Genomic DNA, 20835 nt, shown 5'->3' with positions numbered 1-20835 from the left:
AAATACGAATTGTCATTTAAAATACATGAGTGGTAGTGAGAATGTGGAATTTAAAATTCAGGAAATACAAAATCAAGGAGTGGACTTAGCTTGGTGGCCACACTTGCAAATACATACGAGAAAGATGCAAAAACATGGGTTTTTTAATAAAGAATCAACAACACTTGATAAGATGTTATTAGGGACAGATGAAAAACTGATAAGAAAAATATATAATTAATTATTTATTAAGCTTTAAAATGGAAGATGAACAAGTAAAAGAAACAATGATAGTATGGGCAAAAAACTTTGATTATATTATGAAATTAGATAAATGGCAAAAACTTGCAAAACTAGCAAAAATGTTTAACAACACATCCACCAAATGTAATCAGACCCCAGGTACCTATTATCACATGTGGAGGACATGCATGAAAGCAAGAAAATATTGGATGAAAATACACATTTGATTGGAAAAGATGATTAAGCAGTATATAGATTTGAAACCAGAAATATTTTTGTTATGTATAATACCTGAAAGCTATGACAAAGGAAGTATATATTTAATATTACATGTATTGACTGCATTGAGAATTATATTTGCACAATATTGGAAAAATGAGAACACCTCATCAGATGAAAATATAATTCAGAAAATATTGGATTGTGCAGAAATGGATAGATTGACATTGAAAATAAAAGATAAAGGAGATAGAGAGTATTACTTAATGTGGAATAGGTTTTATTAATGGTTAGACTTAAGAGAGAGAAATTAGATGAAGAAAGAGAATTGTTATGTACAAGTAAAACATCAAAGTTGTTTATAATTATAACTATGCTAATACAGTCAATAGGATTACAAATAAGAATATCATTATAAATATGGTTAGAATCATTTACTCTTGTTATCAGTGTATATGTTACTATTTCTTTTCTTTTTTTTTCTTTTGTACAATGGTATGCCTGGATAGTACACTGTAATCAAAATACTTATATATAAATAAAAAAACATGAAAAGTTCTCCCAAATAAAAATTGATTTAAATATTATTATGCTTACTTAATTTAAAAAGATATGAATTGTCATTTAAAATACATGAATGGTAAGGGTGGAAACAGTTTTTTTTCTCCTTTTGTGATTCATGACAAGAAAAAACAAAAACTGAAAAACAGACAACAGAAGTTTACTAAGTTTCATCAGTGATGGAAAAACTAAAATTAACGTTCATTTAAGTGAGAACAAATATATTACTCTTTGTCCCAAAGATGCTCCTGAAGATAAAATTGGAATTACTGATTACAAGAATACAGGAAAACATTTGTTTTTATTAGACAGTAAACTAATGCTATTCATTTGTCACTGTAGGAACTTGTGCAGTGATCTCATTGTTCTTCTCCTACATGGTTTATTATAATTGTTATTTTTTTTAATCACACTCATTTCTTTTGTTTGTTATGCCATGCCATTTAAAATTATCCTCTTTTGGCATCTGTTTCCATTCCATGCTTTATTATCAGAATAGATATCAGTATGCATTTAGTTGTATTCATAGATGAAGTTTCCATAAGAATTCCATAACACAGCAACATAGATAATAGGTTAAAACTATTGTGTTAAAATTATAAAAGAGAAAACTAATACAAACCTGATCTATCAAATCCTATTTAAACCCCAAGTTTTCTTACAGCTATCGTGACTGAGCAAAATTTTTCAACATTTTTAGAGATTTCGAGAGAGTTATCCATTAGCAGAAGCAATAAAATATCTTCCATACACAGTCTCGTAGAACTGGGGAATTGTATGGAAGAAGGGGGCCATATTAATTCAGAGGATCATCTATGGTATAATGGAGCTCCACAAAATGTGAAATGGCCTTTGCACAAGGCCAAATGTGACTTTGAAAGCTATGTTAGTCTTTCATTACTTTACAAATATGGCTACATAGTAATAATATAATAAAGGGAGGGAAGCAGTGCTAGTATTCAGCTGGTATGCACTGGTTCAGGCAAACCGATAACAAGGATTTGGCATGGGTCGCCGAACCGTAGTATGTTCTGGCTGGCCACGCCTCTGACCCAGTCGCCCAGTTGCTGCTGGCTTGCTTGCCCTGCCTGTTCAATGCTCACTCACCCCGCCCACCTGATGCTCGCCCCTTAAGGTATTTCTTTTTTTTCCCTCTTGACAATCAGTTGTTCACTGGGATTCCCCTAGCTTTCTTACTGCTTCTCCCAGGAGGAATGCCCCCTTCTATTTTTGCCTTCCTGAGCCCCAGGGGAGCCTTCTGGGAGCAAAAATGCTTCCCAGGAGGCTCTCCTGAGGCCCAGAAGACCCCCAAAATGGGGGGGGGGGTGGCTGCAAAAAACAAAAAAAAAACCCATGTCCACCCCATCACATGGCTATGCCCACATAGCCACACCCTCCAAGCCACGCCCACACAAATAGCAGTAAAAAGTTTTGAATCCCACCACTGGAGAGTAGTAAAAGAATAGAATAGAAAAAAACTATCAAGTATCAGCACTCTTCTGTGTGAAATGAAGTGGAGATGAAGTTATACAAGTAGTTAAAAATCAAAGAAGGTATATTCATAATAGTGTTATTACATTAGAGAGAAAGCCATCCTAGTGAAGACGTTTGATTACAAATTCAGATTTCTGTAAATCTAAATCTAGCATGTGCTCCTTAGATTCTTGTATAGCTTTCTGTGCCCCTTTTATTAAGGTGACAAACTTTTTTACAATGAGAAGGAAGACACAAATAAATTGAAGAAAAAAAAACAAAGTCATTTGCGTGGTGCACTTTTATGCATGGTGCACTCTTATGCATGGTGCACACTTGCACGTGGCACACTCTTGCGCATAGCATACTCTTGCACGTGGCACACTCTCTCAAAACAATTCCCCTGTGTGGAACACATACATCTCATAATCGTGTCTTGCCGCACTGTACTGAGCCTTGATGAATCGTCATGTCAAATACAAATACGTCACATCACATACAATGGATTGTATGTGCATCGGCATCGATCAAATATGGAGATTTACAGATTAGTCTTCAAATATCAAAAAGGAGGACATGTAGGAGGACACTTTTTGAGAGAGGACAGAACTTACAAAAGAAGGGCTGTTCTCCCTAAAGGAGGATGGTTGGTCACCTTACTTTTATTATGATAAATTGATAATAAAGGATTACCAAGGATTCACAATAGGAAAAAATCTTTGACTGAGGAGTCCAACTTACAGAGGAAATTAAAAGAGTTAAATATTTCTCCACCACCCCACCACCCCAAAAAAATATTTTAACCAATATTTCAAGTGACTGATCCGTGCAAATATCTCTACTGATATACAGCCAAGTTTGACTTTCAGGGTGGTATTTGATATGCAATGAGAGAGTGAAACATTTTTCTTAAAAATCTGAACTGAATTACCTGAAAGTCTTCTACTGTTTTAGATGTGTGCACTGTAAAGCACAATACTTAACATCTTAAACCTTTGGTCCCGAATAGCATAATTGCAATAGAGATATAGCTATTCCCATGATAGTTAGCAATCCTAAGTATAGCCCTGAAGTTTTTTTATACATGAAAAAAATGAATAACTCTTGTCAATTTAATTGTGTTGCTTCATAAAGATGCATATCAGAGGTGGTATTCAGCAGGTTCTGACCAGTCCTGGAGAATCGGTAGTGGAAATTTTGAATAGTTTGGAGAACTAGCAAATACCACCTCTTAGAGATTTTACAGTATCCTTCCCCTGCCATTCCCACCAAGCCATGCCCACGGAACCGGTAGTAAAAAAATTTGAATCCCACCACTGATGCATATGTGCTGATCTGGTTACACCAAGTGTAACTGAGGTCTCTGCTTGCCCTATCAGGACAAAATAAGGAAGCATTTTGCCTTTCTTTCTACTATTTCATTATGGTATTAATACTTTAGTAAAAGCCTTTCTTATATGGAGTGGTCTTTGATGAAGTTTACAAGCTTTAGGTGATTTTTAGAAATTAATTATAGTAAAACTTGAATGGGTTTATTTACAGAACATTTGGTAGTAGCTTCAGTAAATAGAAAATTAATGATAACCACATTGAGTAAATTAAGATCTTTATTTAAAAACTTTCTTTCTTCAACTTTGTAAGCATTACAGTAAGCCATGATTTTTTCTTGCTAGCTGCACTAAAGAAACACTAAATTAATACTGGTTGCTGTGATAATTATAAAGGCAATTGATAGAAAAGAATGATAAGCCTCTACGTGTTTAAATGGAAAGTAACTATCAATTGTAATTTAAAATATAAGTCCCATATAAGTTTAAGAATTTACAAGCTGTATTCAAAATTACTGTGCTTATTCAAGTATTTAAGAACAAATATAGCTACCCATTCATTAAAAGGAAGATATGAAAATAAGACTAGGAGTGAAGAATCACTATTTATTCACGTTATTTACTCAGTAACTGCAGATGTGCAGTAAAGAAAAACACAAGGGACAATTCTTCTGCGAAGGTCTCTGAGTAAAGATCAGCTGGTCATTTCCATCTTGTTTAGGTAGCCAATCAAATGTTAATATGATCACATTCAGGAGTCTCTGATCACCTATCTGAATTTGTCAAGGTTTGCTGGGGCAAAGCTTTCCAAAGTATATGGATCCCTTTGAGTCATCCATAAATGAAGCATTGGCACTTCATGTAGATTTTCTCTCAGCATAATTTATTTATCCAGATTATTATAAAGTGAAACAAATAGATAGTTTCCTTGGAGAAATTCAGATGAATTTAATGTCATAAATAAAAAAAGTAATCTTTGCTTGAACAAAGCTACTGTCAGCTTTGGAAGCCATTCTGAGATTCGATGCTTTCACAAGCCTGAGAAAGTGGGAGGGGTGGATTGAATTGAGTAGTTCTAAATAGACAAAATAAAATTATTTTGTTGGTTCATTGAGTATGGCGCAGGATGAAATAAGGATCTTACTTTTGGATGGATTGTGATTGGGCCACGTGATGCGATGACAGCCAAGGGAGGTGGATTTGTAGTTTGGGAAATTGTAGGAAGCCCAGAAACTTTTAGATTTGGGATTCCACCGATGTGCCAGTTTATTATCCTAATAAAGATACTTTTGAGATATATTTGTCTCAGAATTATTGATTGGAATGGAGGTTTGCTGGAACACTGACAGGTGTTCCATACTCAGGAAAAAAAGTCTAAACACCTTTGAACTGATTCCGATTTTGTTTTACAGCTTTAATTTGTTTTAATGATTTACCCTGTTATTATATTGTTCTTTCAAATCAGGGTTCTAGATGTTTGGTTTCTTGTACAATTTGTATAACCACTCCACTTGTAAAATGTGACTTTGCCAAGCTAACATACGTTTATAAACAAAGCAAAATAACAAAAAAAACCTACAACCACTTATCATAAAATGGCATAAGGGCTAAAAACATATATTCAAAATCCTATTTTCACATCTAGAGGAAAAATACTATTTTGAAGGTTTACTAGAAGCCAAAAGAGTTGGGGACATCTAAATCACAAGGTTATGCAGTCCCAAAGGGCAAGCACAATGACAAGGAAGCCATACCATCTGATTTCTATAGATAATTTTGTTTCATGGAGGGGAGGGATGAACAGAACAGAACAGACATAATTGGAAATAGGTGTTCCCAGAAGCCCTATGCCATGAATAACTGTATAAATGATAACAAACACGTTGAATTGCAGCCCACAAATTAAATGTGTTATATAATTAGTGGAAGATCACTTAAACATGAGCCAGCAGTGTACAGTAGCCACAAAAAAAAACCCTAATGCAATCCTTGGTTGCATAAACAGAAGCATAGAATCAAAATCATGTGAAGTATTAGTACCACTTTATGAAATCTTAATAAGACCATACCTGGAATACTGCATCCAGTTTTAATCACCACATTACAAAAAAGATGTTGAAACTTTGGAAAGAGTACAGAGAATAACAAATAAGATGATTGAGAGCCTGGAGACTGAAACATATGAAGAATGGCTGCAGGATTTGGGTTTGTCTAGTCTAGAGAAAAGAAGGACTAGGAATGATATGATAGCAGTATTCCAGTATTTGAGGGGCTGCCACAAAGAGTGGTCAACTTATTTTCCAAAGCACCAGAACGCAAGATAAAAAAACAATGGATGGAAACTAATCAAGGAAACAGGAAATTAAGGACATTTTTTCTAAAAGTGAGAAGAATTAACCAATGGAACCGCTAACCTTGAGAAGTTGTGAGTGCTTCATTACTGGAGGTCTTTAAGAAGAGATTGGACAGCCATTTGTCTGAAATGGTATAGGATCTCCTGCTGGAGCAGGGAGTTGAACTAGAAGATCTCAACATCCCTTCCAGCTCTATTCTGATTGATTCTGATTAAACTATCTGTACTACTGTATTCTGAACCAATTGTAGCTTCTTCTTCCAGGACTGCCCTATGTACAATGCATTACAGTAATGCAAGAGAGAGGCGTAAGGGATAACTTCACATATTTTTAAGTAGGAGCCATGTGCCAAATTATGCACCAGTTCGGACTGTGGGAAAATAGCCTTGTCCGGAATTACAAATGGAAAGTCTCCAAATCCTGGGGTGCTTAAAGCCCAATTGCTCTGTTTTAGTTGCTTAAACAGAAGTCATGTCCCATCTTCACAGTGACAAGTTCTTCAGGATCAACCTTGGAGCTAGACCTCCTTACTTTGGAAGTGTAGCTTATTTTCAGCAGTGCTGCTTGTCAACATTAAAGAAGTGGGGAATAATCTCCCATCTCTTAAGAGAAGAAGATTTTTAAAATACCAGAACAGAAAAAATGGGATTTTAAGATGAAAAAAAAAACACCCTAACATGCTAAATCATATTTATCAGCAGTAGATCCTTATCAAAATTTTGGTATTAATATTCCTATGCAATTTATTTCATCTTACTGGTGATTGCTTACTCAGAAAATTAATTAAGATTGCTCAAAGTTAGCACCTTTCTAGTTAGCACAATTTCAGAATTGTGTTAATGCATGTCCATTGTGAAAGAGACCTTTAAATGTTTTTCAATATAAGTCTGTCTAATATAAATTTCTTGCATTTCACAAGAAAAAAAAGTTGATATATATGAATTTCAGTTTAATTCTCATAGATACCAGAAAAGAGAAAAGTGACTAAAAATGAAGTTTCAGTTAGAGGATTCTAGAGAATCCAAGGGCAATCATTTTCAACTCCACACAAAAATGGGCCATCTTTGTTTTGAAAAGACACCTATGGGAAGACAAATAAAATTATGCACATATCCGATGTTCGGCCTTAAACAAACTTATTCTCATATTAAAACCTCTACCTATATTAGGTCTGTTTGTGGGATATTGAGCAAAATGTACCCAAACTGATCAATAATATATATTTTATAATTACCAGGGAATTCTGCCTATAATGTGGATATGACTAAGGTTGATAACCTGGTCTATTATTTATTAATCTTACCAAAAATTATTATTTGGAAAGTTGATTGACAAAACCATGATGGCTGGTAAATCCAATATAACAGCCACTTTGGTGTAGTGGTTAATGCTGGCCTTAGAAACCATGAAACTCTTGAGTTCTAGTGTTCAACATCTCTCTCTCCCTCTCCCTCCCTCCATCTGTGTGTGTGTGTGTGTGTGTGTGTGTGTGTGTGTGTGTAAATTGTTATTACTTTTTTAAAAAGGAAGATAAAAACTAACACAAACTAAGGAAAGAAAGCTAAAAGTGCAAGAGAGACAAGTATAAAAACCAGAAAAGAAAAAGATAAGGAAGTAGCTTCTGATCTTCTTTATAGCAATTATAAGTACAATTATAGATTTTCCTCTTACTCTATGGTTACAACTTAACTCTCATTTTTGTAATATTAGCCTATCTAATTATCAAAACTATAAATCATACATTCATTTTTCCTGTTTTACGCAAAATAGTCTATAAAAGGTTTCAATTCAGCAATAAATATATGTTATGTTTTGTCTTGGATCTAAGAAGTCAATTTAGCCATCTCTCCAAATTTTAGAGTTTTGTTAGAACTCTATTAACAATTATTTGCATTTTTAATGAAGTGTCTATTAATCTCATCCACTTTATCATACTTGCAAAATTCTGTCAATATAGCTTTACAATAAACTAGAATTAGTTTATCTGATTATCTGATTCCAATCTAGTTTACCCAGGGAGACTAACATCATCTATTTTCTCTAGAGAGATGTCACTTCCTTTGTGCAAATTAATATAATGTTGATAAAATGCTTTTTATATGGCCTCATTGTCCACTTATGCAATATCTCACTCTTGTAATTCCAATATCATTTTCTTCTCATAATTTATATCTAACCACTTCCATGGTTTATATGCAAACTTAATTGTTTCTGTTTTAGGTAATTCAAGCTTATTTCCATTTATCTTACTATTAATATAATTAATTGTCATTGTAAAAGTTTAAATTATCAATAAATATTTATCTTATCTAGAAATGTCTTTAATTCTTCTTCTTTCCTGTATTTCATCCAAAGTAGCTTGGGTTTTCTCTTGACGTTTTTAAAAAAAATCATTATTGTATTTTATAAAATGATGTCTAATAAAAGCTTTACTTGCATCGCAAAAAACATTTAAAACAATTTACATAAAAATTGTTTTAACATTATTTTTTATTTCTTTTTTCAATTCTCCACTATTGTTTCTTTCTGTACAAACATTTTGTTTAATTTCCATCTAAAATAACTATACTTTCTTTTATAAACCAAGCACATTTGAAAAAGACTTTCTAAAACCTTATACTAAGCTAAACCACCAAATGCTAGAGAATTCCTGAAGCTTGGTATTCAGACAAATTACTCATCAATATACACATATATAATGTAAGCATATTCATACACCATTCAGAGAAACATAAGAACTAAGAAAGAAACTGGAAGACCAAAACATATGGTCTCCAGAAGTCAACACCCAGATAAGCAGGTATTAATACCAGACAAACAAGCAAGCAGAAACTAATATCCTAATCAAGGAACTGCCAAGAAGAAAACACATGGCAAATATTGTATATAAACAGATAATAGATTTTATGCTTTCAGTTACTGATGATGTTACCTAGATGGATAATGAAATATCTACAAGCAAACAACCAAGTTCAGAAAGCATCAAGGATTCCACAGTCCAACACTGAACCGCATATTTCTTCTATTGGAAACAATAATAATTGAAGACCAAAAAGCTTTATAACAGAGATGCAAAAAGCACAGACTAGAAACTACATATGGCCCAACATCATTCTTGTTAAGACCTAGATGAGAATAACTTTTGTAATTGTATGCTTTAAGCTTTAAAGAACATATATTATTCATTTTATCTCCAGAAGGGTCGTGACATAGTCAATTTTTGGAATGTACAGTTTGATATGATACACAAAGTCTGACTTGGCACTCAAGCTAATATAAAGAAGTAAATTTTATGAGATATGACTAGGGATTCATTTGGAGCTGGTTTTCTACTAAAGCCTACCATGCTATGTATTTATATTGTCTTGCATTCTGATACATTAAACAACTCAATAAGCTTGGTAATTCTGAAAAATATTATTATAAAAACCCAGTCTAGCTCAATATCATGGAAAAAGAAAAATAAGAAATCCAAGAAAAAACAAGCAAAGAACTCTCTGATAAACTGAAAGACTAAAAAGTTGACAAAAATTTGAAAGAGGGGCACATAATTAAGTCAGAATACCATCTAATAGTCTGAGCTTACAAAGATGAAGTCAGAAAAGCTAAAGCTCAGAATGAAGTAAGACTTGCAACAAATGTAAAAAATAAGTTTAAACAATTTTTAACATAAAAACAAGAAAAAAGTAAAAAAATAATTCCACTAATGAGAGAAAATGACTGGGAAGTAACAAACAGTAGAGAAAAAGCAAAGCTGCTTAATTCATTCTTTGCATTTGTCTTCATGCAAAATAATAATACAGCCAACCACCAAAAACATAATTGTAAAAGACACACTAGGGATACAGATTAACATAAGCAAAAGTACATAAGAGAACACCTTTCCATTCTAGATGAATTCAAATCACTGGGACCTGATGGATTACATCCCAGAATTCTGAAGGAGCTGGCAGATGTGATTTCCAAACCATTGAGACATATCTTTCATAGATCCTGGGAACTACTAGAAGACTGGAAAAGAGCTGATGTGGTTCCCATCTTCAAAAAAAATGGGGGTGGGAAACCTGATCCAGAAAACTACAGACCAATCAGTCTGACATCAATACCTGGAAAGATTCTGGAAAAGATAATCAAGCAATAGATATGCAAACACCTAGAAACAAGCAAAGTTATAACCAGATCCCAGCATGGATTTGTCAAAAACAGATCATGCCAAACAAATATTATTTCTTTTTGACAAAGTGACTAAATTAGTGGAACAGCGAAACACCGTGGACAAATCAAACTGGATTTCATTAAGGCATTTGATAAAGTAGACCACAACTTACCACTTGGTAAGCTAAAAAATATGGGATAGCATTATCACCAGATCTGTAACTGGCTGAAAAAGCACACTCAGCATATAGTCCTTAATGGAACTTCTTCTACATGGAGTGTAAGCAATGCAGTGCCCCAATGCTCAGTTTTAGGCCCAGTACAGTTCAACATCTTCATAGGCAACATCTTGATCAGTACTGCCTGTGCTTTGATCTAAGCAAAGTACACAAAATTGTCTGCTACAACGTCTTGCCTATCAATTACTTGTTCAGCTTCAACCACAATAATAAATGGGCAAACAATCGATACAAACTCAAGGTAAACTGCTTCAAACTCGATTGCAGAAAATATGACTTCAGCAACAGAGTGGTCAATGCCTGGAATACTCTACCCAATTCCATTGTTACAGCCTCAAAACCTCACAGTTTCAATCTCAAACTGTCTAGTATGGACCTCAGCCCATTCTTAAGAGGTCTTTAAAGGGGGCATGCATAAGCACACCAGCATGCCTACCATCTCTGTCTTACTGTCCCCATTTATCTGTTTTTACTTTCTTTGTTCATGTTTATGTTCATACCTATACTTGTTGTCTTGTACATGTCTGACAAACAAATAAAACAAACAAATAAATAAAATAATCAATTTACATGAGGGAGTTAGAAGGGGAACTCATCAAATTTGCAGATGACACCAAGCTGGCAGGAATAGCCAACACCCCAGAAGATAAGCTCAAGATGAATCTTGACAGACCTGTCCTATCTTTAAAAAAAATGAAATTCAGTGTAAAGTCAGGTTTTACACTTAGGCAAGAAAAAAATAAATGAACTGGTAAATAAAAGAACTGAACATGAAAAGTGAAACCTGGTTCAATAACAGTAACTGTGAAAGGGATCTTGGAGTCCTAGTGGACAATCACTTAAATATGAGCGAGCAATGTGCAGCAGCAGCCAAAAAAGCCAATACAATCTTAGGCTGCATTAACAGAGGGATAAAATCAATTTCACTTAAGTATGAGTACCACTTTATAAAGCCTTGGTAAGATCACACTTAGAATCCAGTTTTTGTTATCATATTATTAAAAAGGTACTGAAACTCTAGAAAGAGTGGTTGGCATTGCGGTGGGAACAGCTGGAAAATAGCAGAGCTCCGCTGAGCTCTGTGAAAACCAGCTGTGAAAACCAGTAGGAGACCCTGCAGGGTCCTAGCAGCCCTGGAGAGGTGGTGAAGAAAGGAGAGTTGCTTCATTGACCATGAAGTAAATTGCAATTTCCTCATTAGGTCCAAAGAAAGCTCCCCTGAACAGCAGCAGGGCTGATGGTCATTTTGGCAAGTTACAAACTGTGACAACCGGGACATTCAGATTTGTGCTGGACCAGTGTGAGGACACAGCATTGAAACTGGGCGAGACAATTTCTAACTTTTATGCTAGAGATCTAACCCAAGTTTAAAAATTCCAAAAATAATGTCCAGGTAGTAAGAAAGCAGTGACTGGATACAGGGAGAAAGATTAAAGACCCAAAGGTGAAAGAAACGTTAATGGAAGCTTTAAAACATGGAAAGCTTGGAAAAGATTCATCCATTTCTTGAAAAGTGATTATTGGGAACAACTGCCTTTTTATTTTTAATCCCCCTCAATCTGTTTGACAATCAACTGTTTGATGCTGTCTAATGCTGGAATTGGGAGTAGGGGAGCCATCTACTGGAGGAAAAAGAGCATTACAGATGGGAACCTTAGTGAAAGTAACAATTGTTTAACCCAAATAAACGAAAGAAGAGAAAGTAAACAACATCCAGAAGGCCATCTGACCTTGATTCTATTCTGGTAAGCAACTTAGATGTTTGGAAACATTTAGTGAGCTCTCTGAAAATCTCTAAGACAAATTGAAGTGCAAGTAAATATTAAAACTGCTTATTGAATAGTGGACTGGAAAGACTGGAGAAATTTGCCAGGCCATATTGAATAAGAATTATCTAAGCTACCTGATAGAACATCCTACAAGATCAAAAAAAGGGAAGGTGATACAAGAAAAGAAGAAAAACTAAATAAGACTTTAAAATTTGGAGAATTGGGAAGAAGCAAATTTGAAAATCACTAAATAACTTTTAAGAACTATAAACTTAGGAGACTTGGAGGTATAATTCTGGGATTTATTAAATTTTAGTAATTTTAGAGTTTTCAGATATTGGGATAATGGAGCCCTAGGGGGTATATGGAGTAAATTTTAATATACTAAATTATTGCAAAATAACTCAACAGGGGACAATAGAGATATATGAAGAAAGGTTATCAATGCTTAAAAGTTTATATGAAACAGTGATAAAGAAGTGTAGAAGACCCTCAACAAGAGGGAGGGGAATGACTATAATACTCAGAAAACAGATGAAAAGCCAGAAGGAGTGTGGGAGGAAACAAAACAAAACAAATTGCAAGAAGATGAAAACACTTAAGAGATAAGACTAATAAGTAGGAATCAAATAGATAATTCTTTAAGAATTTACAATAGAAAGGGGGATGGGAAGTCTCCCCAAAATAATGAAAGAACTATGGATGGGTGCTCAAATTATGCTGCAAAAGGAGACAAGGGGTAAGCCAGAGGAAATATTTAGTTGAATTAAAATGGTAGAAAGAGAAATAAAGTCCCAAGAGAGAAATATAAAAGAGGGACCAAAGAGTCAATAAATGATGAAGTCTCAAAAGTGTAAGAGATAATGGATAGAAATAAAATAACTCTCAATATGGTGAATGTATTAGAAATTTAAAAAGTAGAAAATATAAATTGGAAAAATCATATATAGATAGATAATAGAATTTACTATAATCATAAGCAATTAAGGTTAGAAGGTAGATGCAGTAACCTAACTGTATTATTATTATTAACGATGTATAAAAATATATTGAAACTTATTTTAGGGGATTGGAGCTACAATCCCAGGATTGATTAAATTTGGTTAATTATTGGTCCTATTGGTGTTTTTAAACAATTAGGATATTGGATTTATAGTGGAATATTGAGTAATTTTAAAAATATTAAAATACTAGTGATTTAACAGGGGATAACAAACATACTGCATGAAGAAATGTTATTGAAGCTTATAAGTACAATGTGCAGGTTAAGGTCAGAAGTTGGAAGACTAGGATTATGATACCGAATTTTACAGTATTATTATTGCTAGCATTGTGTAAAAAAATATATCAACTCAGTCAATACACTGTCTCCAAAATATGTTAAAAGAAAATTACAAATAAACATATATATATAAAGAGTGCAGAAAAGAGGAACAAAGATGATTAGAGAGCTGGAGGCTAAAACGTATGAAGAATGGTTGCAGAAATAGGTTATGTCTAGCCCGGTGAAAAGAAGGACTAGAGGTAACATGATGGCGGTGTTCTAACATTTCAGAGACTGCCAAAAGGAAGAGGGTGTGTGTGTCAATCTACTCTCCAAAGCACCAGAATGCACAACAAGAAACAATGGATATAAATTAATTAAAGAGAGAACTAAGGAGAAACAGTGGAACAACTGGCCTTTAGAAGTTGTGAGTGCTCCATCATGGGAGGCTTTTTAGCAAGATACTGGACATTTGTCTAGATTAGTATAGGGTGTCCTGTTCAAGTAAATGTGTCATGGCTCCATCAGAGCCTGAGTCCATGAAGGAGGATGAGCCAGATGGAGGTCGAGAATGTGGTTTCGTTGACTCCAGAGGAATGTGGAGAGGAGCAGGATGAGGCAGCCCTGGATCCCTCAAGCCTGGGATGGCTTGCCACCAGGGAATGGGGGCAGGTTGACCGAGAGAGGGATGAAGAGAGGGTAGGCAGTAGAGAGGAGGAGTGATGGAGCTCAGGCCATGAGGAAAGATCACCCCATCCTGATCCTCAAGCACAGAGAGTGGAGAAAAGGCAGGAATAGTGTAGGTCAATCTGACAACTCAGGAGGAGAGCACCCCGCCCCTCTTCACAAGACACACATGGGGACCAAGATTTAAGGAGATGCCATGGGGGAGGGGCACTTGACAGGAGCAAGTACTGAATTCGTGGAGTTTCTTGTGCCATTGCTAACATCTGGAGTTTGCTGGACTCCTTGCCTTGTTTGCTCCCTTGTTCCTTGGCCTCTTTGGACTCCTTGCCTTGTTGCTGCCTTTTTTCCTTTACCTTGCTGGACTTCTTGCTTTAAAACCATCATGCTAACAGCATTTTGCTGGACTACTCACAGCCAGAGGCTGTTGGAAATGTGTGTGTGAGAACTTTGCTTCAAGATTTGTCATAAATGTGAGAGTGTTTGGGGAAAGTTGGAACAATAAAGGGGAGTTTGAACTATCAGCTGGCTGTGTTGCCTCCATGCCTTGCTCTGGGTCATCACAAAGGAATTGGACTAGAAGACCTCCAATGTCCCTCTCAATTTGGTTTATCTATTTAGATTACTTGAGTTTTAGTAATTACCTTCAATTTCTTACATTCAATTTTCTTAGGCAATCTGAAATTTACTTTGAAACCCATTTGCTTTTCTTTTCTTTTTTTGTTTTCTTTTCTAGTTCTCATCATATTGATTCTATTAGAGGTAATGAAGAGGAAGATTTGCCATTCACTGCTAATGATATGTTGGTGCGACAGTGATGAATACACTCAAATGTGTTTAAAATATGACACCTCTTAGGCTCGAAATATGTTGGTAACCACAGGGGCAACATCTTGTAATGTGACCTGGGATCCAGTTATTCTATTCAGTTTACTCTTTTTTAGCTTCTTCATAAGGTGTGTGAAGAAATAAATCCAGGAAATAAGTCTATTTGGGTAATTGGTTTGTAGTGGATTTATATTCAGTGTCTTCATGGAGTAGGATATGCATATGACTTCTTTTGAAGAGGCCTTTCCTCAATCCAGATATATTGGACAACTACTGCCCTGTCTCCAACCTTCTTTTGGGCCCCAAAATAAGCTCTAGGACTTATTTTCAGGAGAGATGTCTTATTTTATTTTCCATATATGGGAGGCCCACTTCTGCTTGCTCAGGGAGGGGCAGGAGGCTGTGCAGCATGCCAGTGCACTGTCACAAAGCAGGAGGGTGGAGCTGCCTCACGCGCGCTGCATCAGCTTACCTCAGGGCCCCTGTAGCTGTGCCATCCACACCCCAACACCTGCCTCACCTCGTGGCCATGGCACCAGCAAATAGCTTGGCCTCCTGCTCCATTATGACCATGAGTAAGCATAAGTGGCTATATGGGCTCCTGCTCCACATGGGTGCTGCTGCTGTGTTGGGGCATGGATGGCCTGGCTGAAGGGGCTTTGAGGTAAGCCGGTGCAGGGCACAGGGGGTAGGATCACCACCATCTCACTTCACCTCACAGCCATGGCATCATGAGCAACCAGACAGAGTGAGCAAGCAGGCAACTGTGCAAGTCTTAAATAGGGCTTATTTTGATGGTAGGGCATGCTAGGGCTATTTTCAGGATAGGCCTTATTTTGGGGGGAATGGGGTATTTTTAGGAAAAGTTCTTTAGAAAACAGGGCTATTTCATCCACAAAGTACTTTAGAAGAAGTATATTCTCTGGATACTTTTGGCAAGAAATCTAGGCATGAAATAAAACACATTAAGCTTCTGTAAATAAGTAGGACCTAGATAATGGAACATCTAAAGATCTCTTTCTTAGCAATATTCAAAATTGTGGATCCTGATATCCTTGTAGACTTCTAGAGAAGGTTATGAGTAGGAAGCAGTGCCCTGAAAGCTAGATCAGAGCAGGATATTCAAGCCTTTGTGGACAAATTCACAGCAGTATGCGACAACTTCAGCCTCCTCATCAACATAATGTGATGCATCAGCCAGTTCTGAAAGCTCCGAAAACCCAACACCAACAGCCCACCATTACAGTTAGGGGACAAGCTGCAAGCAGTGGACTAATTTACATACTTGGCAGCACCCTCTCCCATCCAGTGACAATTGAAACTGAGGTCAATTGAAGAATTGTCAAGGCAAGCTCTGCATTTGGCAGACTACTAGCCAACATGTAGGACCACTGTGGAATTAAGCCTTGCTACAAAGCTAACAGTTTCCCAAGCAGTAGTACTAACTACCCTGATGTATGCCAGTGAAACTTGGACTGTGTACAGGAGGCACGTAGGCAACTGAATCACTTCCACATGACCTGCCTCTGTAGAATTTAAGGATCAGTGACAGGACAAGGTGCCAGACAGAGAAGTTCTCTCCAGAGCAGGCCTGCCATCAGTTCACACCCAGCTGATGAAAGTCCAGACACGCTGGGCAGGCCATGTTGCAAGGATGCCAGATCCTAAACAGTTCTTCTATGGTGAGCTGTTTCAAGGAAAGTGATTGCATGGGAGACAAAGGAAGTGATAACAAAGACACATTGAAAGCCTCCTTCAAGTCCCTGGATATTGACACCACCTCCTGGGAAACCCTGGCACAAGATGGATTGACATGGCGCATACTGATCCACCAAGGCTGCCAGAGATCTGAGGACAGAAAAACAGCCATAGCACATCTCCATCTGGCCTTCTACACACTGGGAAGAGGTTTGACCAATATCTGAAAGCTGCAACATGCATGGAACAAAACAGACTGAACTCAAACAGATGGGAGTTACCGTTTTCAAGGAACTATATGGCTGTTTGGCTGTTCCAGATGCCACATGTTGGAGGTTGTACCATATGTCATATGTTGGATGTGGCATCAATTCATTTGAAGAAGCAGGTTTATAACTTGGGAATCAAACTACTTTTTATTTATACAATTAATACTAGTGTTTATTGGCATTTTTCAGCCACTCCACTTTAAATGGATTCTGGATAGCGAACAATTAAATAACATAATTAAAATGAACAATTCATACAATAAAATTCTAGTATGTTACTATATGTAGCATGTTATTGCAAATGAAACCATATTGAAAATTTGATATCATAGGTGTCACCAAAGTTTAAGGTAAATCTCAAATTTTTGTATACCATGGTATTCCCTCTAGGAATATTAGATATTAATAAAATCTTCAAACTGTAGTAGGTGGCTATCATCAATGTGGCCTGTCTGTCATATAGCCTTTGGGGAAGAAGATCTTTCATCTCATCTAATAAATTACCATATTTCTATGTATGAGTGTTACATTTCACTTATTAAACTCTGCTGCTGTCTACATCATATCTATTTAATTCAAGAAATTTGACTCAAGGTCTGATGTGAGAAATTCATGTTGATTAAAAATGATGAAGTTGATTTTTATATCATTATTTCTCTCTCCTCCTGGATATTTATACTTTAATGATAGTGCTATATAAATCAGAACATACTTTTCAACATGAGCAGGAATTGTTTCCTATACCACTGCCCAGAATTAGAATTAATTCTCCATTGGATTAAAGATGTATTGCTGGATTAGAGTCTTACTGATGACAACACAATATATCCTCTGAAAGATTTAAATTCAAAGAAGTTTAATTAATTATAGCCAATGTTGTTACTATATAATCTAAATTTAGTACTTACAGCATCAGAATAGTATTATCAATGAAGAACTGAAATTTGTCCTGAAAATTTTTTTTGAATTTGAAAAAATATATCTCACACTGATGTTCATTTTGGAGTTGTTTATGTCTTTAAATTTTCTCCATTGAAATATGTAAAAAGTGTTTTCAATTGAATCATGTTTCACCCTCAATAATAATATTTACAAGTCACTTTAGAAACAGAACCAGGCAGTCCCTCCCATGTCAAGTAATTTAAGTTATATTTAGCTGCACTGTAGATACATTGTCCATCATATTAACTGTAATGCAGCATTCAATTCTTCAGAATCAAGCTTCTTTGAATAGTTCTACATAACTAAATGTGGGTATGTTCCTTTAATGGACATATGCAAGTAAATCTGACTTGGTGTGTAGCATTTATTTTTTCCTTTTGTAGTAAAGAAAATGCATGAATATTAACTATATAGATTATGCTTCACTAGTTTGCCAAATCCTGTAAAATTTTATCTGTGTGGATTAGCTTCCATTTGGAAATACTTGGGTATAGTTTGTAATTAAATTAAAATTATGAAAATGGAATAAGACTGAAATAAATTGAACAAAGAGATTATTTTATGTGAAAATAAAAGCTAAAGTTTTAATTGAATTTTGCTGTTCCAAAATTAGTAGAAAATACAATTCATTTTTTACAACTGATTTCTGTGTCTTAGGACAGCAATTAACATATTAAAACTCAGAAAAGACTAGGAATGCTGACTTCAATACAATATTCATTGGCAACCCTTCCCCTAAGAAATATAGCATTTTTAATAATGGTAATCATTAATCACAATTTTTCTCAGAAGCAAACATGAAATTAACAATATTATGTGTGCACTGTTATTTATTTATTTAAATAGCTACACCAAAAATATCAAAGTTGATAGCAATATTTATACAAAACATTAAAAATGTTGTGTGTGGATGTGCATGTAAGCTTGTGCATGTGTCCAATTATTCAGACATACATAAACAAGCATATCCATGTGAATACAATTTATCAAAAGGAAGCCATTGCATAGAGATTAACTGAAGCAGCATGTGTGTTCCGAATGAAAGAAAAAATGTCTTTGTAACTCATTAACAAAAACTCTAAGAACAGCTAGAATATTAAACATAGTTGCAAAAAAGCTTAACAAAGATAGGTCTAGATTTAGAATGTGGGTGATATGGACTGGAACTATCCAGGGTCCTGAATATTTGCCATTCTCTTTTCCCCCCCTTCTCCACTGCTGTAATAAACCCATTCATTTAGTGGACAGATATGGACTTCATTCAGATCTCCGACAACAGCTGTCTAGCCAATATAAAACCTAGTTTCTAAGTATTAATCTTTTAAGAGATTTTTAAAAAATAAATAAATCCGCAATTCAAATATGCTCATTTGTCCCTCTCCCATACTCACTATACCATACTTAGAGGCAGTGAAAACCGGAGCTCAGGTGGGCGACGGGAGGTTAACAGAAATGGGGAGGGGACCTAGCTTGGATCATAGTTTCTTTTGTGTATGCCAACGTTTCTAAGCGCACAAAGAGAATAAAGATAATAAGAGACCCCTTACAAATAAATTGTAAAGTTTGATCCAAGCTATTTCATGGATCTCTTTTCCAAGCCACAGCTGGACCCTGAGCTAGAGGCAGAAGGATACTTCTCTTCCTATATCACGAGAAGCTCTCCGCCACTGATAAGGAGATAAGGCTTCCCTGGGCGAGACTTACGTGTGCCGTCAAACCTAGTCGCGATCGTGTCCAAGAAGGTATTTTGAGGTGCCAGTAATCCTTTCATAACAGGCATTTTTCCAGCACGGTGTGAAATTCTCCATCAAAGTTTGCCTGGAAAGAATGGGTCGTCGGAGGAGGGCAGAGGAGGAGGAGGAGGAGCACCGCGGACTTTCCGGCATCGGGAATGGATGCTACTTTCGCTGCTGCTGCTCCTGCCGACTTTAATCAAGCCGAGAAAGCGCCCGGTTTAGCAACGCTGCGAACACGCTTGCGCGCGCGCTCAAACTGGCCACCGCCCCCTAACTCGGCCCCGCTTTGCCCTGAGTACCTTGGAATCAGACGCTTCGGGCGGTATCTGGAGAAAGCACGCGTCCTGCATTGCCGGGATATTCACTGTAACCAGAGAAAGAAATGCGTTTTGGCGGGGTGGGGTGGTGGGGGAATGGCGGGCATTAAAAGCCTCTTTGGTTGAGGAGCGAGAGCACTAGAAGAGGGAGCCTGTAAACGAAACATTCTCCCCACCCACCGACCATTCTTTTATTTACATTTATAATAAACAATTCACAATTCAGTGGATAATATATTGTGGGGCCAGAGATATAACTGTATTTAATTAAATTATATAGGAATCTGGAATAGAATAGACAGTCGTTATGCCTTTGTTGATAGTTCCTTTATTGGTTGCCTCTAGACAGATAGTAGAAAACATTGGAAAACAGGAAAGAATTTAAATATTTCCAGATAGTGGCAAATATGCTGGGGGGAAAATCACACTAATAAAAAATCGCCCTCCCCTTGAACAAAAGACTATATAATAGTCACATAGATTTTTCCTTCCTTTTTAATTGTGGAAGAATCATCTTCCATGAAGATCATGGAAAAATATTTTTTCTGCCTGAAGCTCACAATACATTTAAGCACCAGAAAGCAAGACAAGAAACAATGGATGGAAACTAATCAAGGAGAGAAGCAACCTGGAATTAAGAAGAAACTTCCTAATAGTGAGGACTATTAACCAGTGAAACTGCTTGCCTTCAGAAGTTGTAGATGCTTCATCCCTGGAGGTTTTTAAGAAAAGACTGGACAGCTACCTATTTCAAATAGTATAGTGTCTTCTGCTTGA

The 20835-nt window shown here is 36.1% G+C and overlaps 1 protein-coding gene across 2 annotated transcripts in view; it reads right to left on the bottom strand.

Annotated features, from left to right (window-relative positions):
* The window catches only part of KCNH8 (potassium voltage-gated channel subfamily H member 8), a 255309-nt gene extending 235396 nt beyond the window's left edge, over positions 1-19913 (bottom strand). For both annotated transcript variants that reach the window (XM_026708251.2, XM_087918078.1), the window contains exon 1: positions 19710-19913. In XM_026708251.2, coding sequence (XP_026564036.1) covers positions 19710-19785 — 76 coding nt within the window. In that variant the 5' untranslated portion in view covers positions 19786-19913. The remainder of the gene's footprint in view (positions 1-19709) is intronic.
* Between the last annotated feature and the right edge of the window lie 922 nt (positions 19914-20835).

This window comes from Pseudonaja textilis, chromosome Z (genome assembly GCF_049901715.1).
Source record: "Pseudonaja textilis isolate UNSWEBS1 chromosome Z, rPseTex1.2, whole genome shotgun sequence".
NCBI classification, from domain to species: Eukaryota; Metazoa; Chordata; class Lepidosauria; order Squamata; family Elapidae; genus Pseudonaja; species Pseudonaja textilis.
Note: the sequence above shows the minus strand (reverse complement) of the source record. Positions and strands in the feature narration are given on the sequence as shown.